The 6,448-nt window shown below is 37.7% G+C and overlaps 1 protein-coding gene across 1 annotated transcript; it reads right to left on the bottom strand.

The window, feature by feature from the left end:
* Positions 1–29: 29 nt before the first annotated feature.
* On the bottom strand, positions 30–5,845 carry LOC126368188 (retinoblastoma-binding protein 5 homolog). The gene is made up of 11 exons (XM_050012081.1): positions 5,683–5,845; positions 5,566–5,591; positions 4,891–5,085; positions 4,365–4,571; positions 3,836–4,017; positions 3,171–3,290; positions 2,649–2,842; positions 1,716–1,891; positions 1,066–1,179; positions 253–373; positions 30–135 (listed from the first exon to the last, which is right to left on the bottom strand). The coding sequence occupies exons 1-11, from the start codon at positions 5,699–5,701 to the stop codon at positions 59–61; spliced, it is 1,431 nt and encodes a 476-aa protein (XP_049868038.1). The 5' UTR covers positions 5,702–5,845; the 3' UTR covers positions 30–58.
* Positions 5,846–6,448: the final 603 nt, after the last annotated feature.

Raw genomic sequence — 6,448 nt, 5'->3', positions numbered from 1 at the left:
ATAGGGAGAGTGAAAATGAAAACTAAAACTATTCCTTAATCTATTTTATTTATTGTTATTATTTGCGTGGTCTGCCGGCAACTTTCTTACTCCCTGCCGCTTGTTTGTTTTTGCCTCCGAATGATAAAGATGGTTCTGAAAGAAAAGAGATTTACTGTAACAATGCATCAAAATACATTGTTTTTCAAGTTGTACGTTTTCTAAGGCATTTAAAATTTGTTCTATCATCCAACTGTCAGCTGCAAAAGTTACCTGGCGGTGGTATTTTGAGCGATATATCGTAGGTTTTGCTCTTGGGCCTCTTGGCTGCCGGTTCTAACTTCTCTGGGGTCTCGGTGGGCGTCACCGTCTCCTGCGTGGCCGCCCAGCCGTCCTGAGGATAAATTAACTATTTATAACAGGCACAAGGACAATCTAATGAAATGAGATTCTTTTTACGAAATGTCAAGGAATTTGTTTCGGCTCTCATATTGACTTGAATTTGTATTAGCTGCCTTATTGACTTGGAATTTGTTTTAGCCATTAATTTACCACTACCGTAGATACAGCGCTTGATACATAATGCGGCGAAAACTTGGCGCTTGTTTAGCTATACATTCGTGAACAGCGGTATATACATACAATAAAATTGTGTCAAATTAAGAAAGTACTAATCGTCTTATTACGTATATTAGCGCGTGGTGCTTCGTAACGCGGTCGGGTTATACTGCGACTCGAATTGACCGGGAGTACATATTTTTTAGTGTATTTTAAACTAAAATAATAATTTTGGTGGGTTTTATAACATGCACAATGTCATTACTTATTGAAATATGATGTTCCATCCTTCTTTTTTCGCTGTGAGCCTCGTTTTAACCATGCACTTCCCCGTGTTGCCATTTCGGCGCCTAGTCGCGCACTGAGGTAAAGTACTGTCAACGTCACTATATTAACAGTAACTTTGCGCCCCACTTTTTGAGCGCTAATGTTCAATCAACGATAGTAGTAAATCTATGGTTTTAGCTGTCACTTTGATTTGATTTTGCCAACCGTTTGGCTATCGTATCGAGTTTAATTCCACATTACCTCAGGGTCCTCGATCTCTGGCGCGATGGGCAGGAATAGCAGCATGTTATCGTCCTCGCCCTCCTCGTCTGAACTGCAGAACGCTGCCACGGGCTCGCATGACGTCACGTCGACCTGATAATGTCAGCAAATGTCGTTCTATACATCCGGGGCGGAAGGTAACTGGGAAACCACTGCCTTATTTTTTCCTTAAAAAAGAGTAGCACGGAGAATGTGTCACCGACAAGAGCGTGGCTCTTAACTTAGTGATGAATTGATGTGATAATGGCCCCGATTCCTGCAGACACCTCCTAATTTTACTTTAAGTTATACCTGTCATTTTTATATCCCCCGAAAAGGAAAGGAACGGGTGATTGACAGCTCTTAATTTTAAGAAGAATGAGTAAATGAATGAATAACCCGGGCGAATTAAAAAGGTATCTCGCTGGTATGCAAACCGTTTGACGTGTGCTGTCAACATAATTCTGTCGGGTTATTGGCCAATGTAAAATTTTTAGACTGTTGTTTTAGATTTGTGCTTAAAATTGACGTGTGTTCCATAAATTTTATGCTTGTCGATTATCCGTCCCTTTCCTTTTCGGCGGATAAGAAAATGACAGATATAACTTAAGATTAGATGGTGTTTACAAGAATTAGCACCAATGCCATACCTCAACATCCTCATCATCTCTGCTCTCGCCGGCCTGGTCGACGGACCGGTCCTCGTCTTCCACGTCGAACTCGCTCTCCCTCTCCTCATACTCAACGTTCTCGTCCAACTCCTTGAAATCTGGAGCGAACGCTGACCAATTTTCCACTTGGTTCTGTGCCCAGATTGATACTACACCTGTAGGAACACAAGGAAGAGTAAGTACTTTTTTATTGTTGTAAGTAAACTTAGAACGATTTTACTCCAGTGAGGCAAGACGTCATAAAAGATGTAATTGCTGAACACTGCTCCCTGAGATACAGATCTCCTAGTTCAGGTAGCAGGGTTATACTTCCGTAGCATTTGTGTGTCCTAGCTATAGTATCCAATGTTGTGTCGATCTTTTTCTATAACAATAAACAATGTTTATTTTATTATTTATGTCATTATTTTCGTATTATGTAGGCAGTATGATAAGAGAATTTACTCGAATCCTTAAGTATACCAAAATGCTCAGCTGACGCCGAGCCGAGTGGAGGAAGTTTCGAGTAAACAACTTATATGGGCACATCCCAAACACTTCATACAAAACGCCTAGTTTTACACCAAACACTATGCATAGACGTTATCGTACACGGTTCGCGCCCAACTGTGCTGTTGTCAGGCCTGTTGACTTAAATATTGTACCGGGTGAAAGCCCTCAGCGCTCACCATTTGTCCAGCCAAGCAGTTAATGCCATTTGCGGCAAATCTACAATAACGTCAAAATAAAAGTTATTGTATACGAGCATCTGTGTGTGACGTCTGACGCCCATACGATTGAAGACTAAAGACTGAAGGGGTGAGGTAAACCTAGCTCAGCCGTTGGTAGGGAGCGGAGAGTTGCCGTTCTATACGTAGTATTATTCTTTATTCTATGATAGGGGTGTAAATGTTGCAACTTGAAGTATGTTACCGGCACTAATGCTGGCTATGATGGGCCGCACAGGGTGCCAGACGACGTCCAGCAGTAGTTCGCCCTTAGTGCCGTGGAGGATCTTGACGATGTTCCCGATAGACTTCTCCCAGATGTAGAGAGCGTGCTGGCGCGCCGACCCCGCGCATATGTATTCGCCGTCGCCGGAGAAACAGCATTTCTTCCATGTAGTTCTGGGAGTTATTAATAGGTTTTTAAAACAAGGTAAAGCTATCATACAGACGGAGTGACCCGTAAATAATGGATCAAATACATGTCAATCATACCTAAATAAAATACACCTTTTTTGCCTTTCATTATCTAAAGATAGAATGCAGCTAATTTGATTACATTTAAAAAATCTTAGTGATGCCAAGTTTTAAACTTTTTAATTTTTATGATTTCTTCTAGTCTGTTTAGTTTTTTCATGCTGTAGATATTTTTAGATCACTTTTGTGAATTATTGTAGAATAGTGAAGTAAATTGACAGTATTGTTTTTTGATAAATTGTGTTATACTCACTTGTTGACTAGATCCTGCAATTTCTGTATGGGCTCGGGTTCACCATTGATACCAGATTTAATTACAGTCTTTGTATCATATACTCTTATTACTCTGTCTGAAGTATTTACTAAAAAGCAGCTAAAAATTTAATATTATTGTTAATGTTGTCGCAATGAATAGTTTTTTTTTTCGTTATTATCTGCGATCAGTCAGTAGACTATAAGCAGATCAGGTATTGGTAGGGCAGTGCAGAGATACTTTCCCAATGGAACGCTCTCTTCTTTAAGGTAAGAGAGAGATAAAATAAGAAGAATAGTTTTATAAACTTTTTTCTATACCCTAATTTATTTCCCACTCCCACTGCTGAGCAAAGGTTTGCTGATTCTCTTTCCAATTATTCCTATTTTGGGTCCCATGGAGCAAAGGTTTGCTGATTCTCTTTCCAATTATTCCTATTTTGGGTCCCATGTAATCTATCTCTTTAGCGTTATCCCGTTTTTCACAAGGTCCAGTTACGTAACTTGAAGATTCAATAAGTCGGGTTTTTCACAGAAGCGACTGCCAGTCAGACCTTCCAGCCCGCGAAAGTAAAACCAGCCCAATACGGGTTAGGATAGATCACATACCTCCGAAACGCATTTTTCGGGAATGTGGGTATTTTAAGAAATATAAAGACGACTTACTCTCCTCTTCTAGCGAATTCAATGCTTTTAATACTGGTTGTGCTCGATGTACCGACAGTGATTTTAAAGCTGGCTTTTACGGCCAATGTTTGTGAGTCTAATATTAGTATCTTCCCTTTTGCATTCCCTGTGTATACGTAGTCGCCTCGCCTGTCGAAGGATGCTATTACGTTTATGTCGCCCTGAAACCAAAAAATACTAATAACACTTATCAATTCTCTTCCATTGTGCGCGGTTTCAGGTGGACCTAACCTCGGCAACCCTAGACTCAGGGTTATTATTGAGCCGCCTGTACCAGAGTTTACTCTTGACAGAGCGAAAGTAGTAATAATACGAAATGTAAAAGAAGGCTAATACATACATTAAGAATATATATTCTTAATTCAAAGCAGACAGGAACACATGAAAAGAAAGCAAAAACAAAAACGTATCCAAAAATAAAACAAACATGTAATTTAAACCAGCCAGTAGCAAATGCTAAGAGTCTGCTACAATAGCCATAAATAATATAAACATCAAAGGCACTTACATCATCATCAATAGGCAATATGTTATGGTCTCCATCTGTATCAACAAGCAACGCAGCATGTCTCATAGGACAGACAAGGAAGCGCTTGTCATTCCGAGGATCGAACTGCACACGTAAGATTGGTGTGGGAAACCGGTAGCGTTGCTCACACTCGCCTGACAGGATGTCCCATATGCAGACGTTGTGATCTGTAGAAGCTGATAGGAGCTGGAAGTGAATTATTGTTTTTTTAAGTGGATGGTAAGATCAAGGCAAGGTGGATTCATATCTTTGTTCAGTAATTAGAAATATTTCAAATCTGATTATGCCTGTAAATTATTCCAATGCTAGGCAAAGGTACCCTGTCTATTCCTCCAATTTTCAGGGCTTTCAGTCTTTAGGTAGGCACCAAAATCATCTGCCTGTAACTACATATTTGTGTACTAATAATGTCATATAATTAATATTATATCTTTATTTTTACTGAAAAAGCCTTGGAATAATTATAATTATTCTATAAAATACCTTATAAAAATATCCCACTCACTTTTTTACAATTCCTAGACCAGCTCAAACTGCAGACAGGGTACACATGAGCTGAAATAGACTTGGCAATGCCTCTGGTCAAGAAATCCCATATGAAGATCCTGCCATCATTGCAGCCTACGGCCAGGAGTGTGCCACGACGGTTGAATGCGCAAGTTGCTGCTAATGAGATTGAATCTAGGGTCCCATCAAATTCCTATGAAGTTTTCATAATTTTATTAATTTGAGGCATAATTAATTTATATTAATCAGTAAAGATAAAATTAATCTTATTACAATATTTCTAAACAAAATAAAATATTTTGTTTCTACTCAGACATAATTTGTAAATTGTGATGCAAAATAATAAAAAAAATACTTATACCAGGCAAGAAATAATACCGCTTTATTAGAAAAAAATACGTATATACGTATAATTCGATAGATAAATAATATCGTTTGAATTTAAGATGAGGTCTTTATTTAGGTTTAGTTAGTCTAGATTTAACTAGAAGGACTATCTTTGTTTTTTAATTAGGTGGATAGTGTTTTCTAAACATCACAAATCACAATACATTTTTAGTTTTAAAAACTCTATCTATAAGTATTCTAATAAAAAAATAAAGGTTTGTAAAACAGAGGTTAGTTTCATAAATAGGTATTGGTGGATGGAAGGATGTTGTTTCTACACACTTACCTCAGGGTAATTTTGTCCAAATGACTCTGTAAGCAACAATCTCGTAGTTAATTATGCACCAAAACAAAAACAATTCTAAACATAAACAAAGCCGAACAATTTTTGTATGTAACTTACCGAGAAGTTCCAAGTTCATTTTTGAAGATTAATACAAACAGGTCTTAAAGAAAATACTAAGAAATGTATGTTAACTTTCGTACTTTCTCTAAAATGTGACTACCAATCTCATTTACAACATATACAGACGCCGCAATCAAATCAAATCAACCAATTTTTGAAACGAAGCAGTGGACTCCACAGACTAATAAGGGTACTACGTGTCAGACGAACATCTCTAGTACTAACGTTTTATTTGATTGGTTCTAATGATATGTGAGAGTTAGTTTTTTTTTAAATCATCGAATTTTACTTGGCAAAGGACTACGCGTTAGGCTGCCTAGTGTACAGGAGCGGGATGTACAAAAGATAGGGTCTTGTAACCAGGATCGGTATTATTCTACAGATTTTAATTCGACTTTGAAACAATTAAGTACCTACTTCAAAGTCCTAGATAAATGTAAAATCTGTAGAATATTATACCGAACCCAGAAACAAGACCTAATGACCTCTTTTTAAAGTTAGGGCTTGTTTCGTAGAGTTAAAAAGATGTGAGAGATTATTTATTCAATTATTATTATTATTTTATTTTTTTAAAAGCGTAATGCACGAAATGGTTCTTGCATCGGAGGCAAACACTTCTTTAGATTTAGAAGGGATAAATCCGTGTCCTTTACTATGCGATTTACACACAAAGAACTACCTACAAAGTTCAGTCCTTGGTGTATCTTTTAAATTAACCTGGTTTTTGAGACACTTCAGCCACTTATTGAGTATTTTCTCGGTG

Source organism: Pectinophora gossypiella, chromosome 7 (genome assembly GCF_024362695.1).
Source record: "Pectinophora gossypiella chromosome 7, ilPecGoss1.1, whole genome shotgun sequence".
In the NCBI taxonomy this organism is placed as follows: domain Eukaryota; kingdom Metazoa; phylum Arthropoda; class Insecta; order Lepidoptera; family Gelechiidae; genus Pectinophora; species Pectinophora gossypiella.
The sequence above is the reverse complement of the archived record's forward strand: the minus strand, read 5'-3'. Positions and strand labels throughout refer to the sequence as shown.

Bases quoted from the DNA above. Each gene is read 5' to 3' on its own strand.
- LOC126368188 (XM_050012081.1), bottom strand. The intron at 2,843-3,170 runs GTGAGTATAACA...AATAACTCCCAG, and splicing joins TTGCAGGATCTAGTCAACAA to AACTACATGGAAGAAATGCT. The intron at 374-1,065 runs GTAATGTGGAAT...ATTTATCCTCAG, and splicing joins CAGAGATCGAGGACCCTGAG to GACGGCTGGGCGGCCACGCA.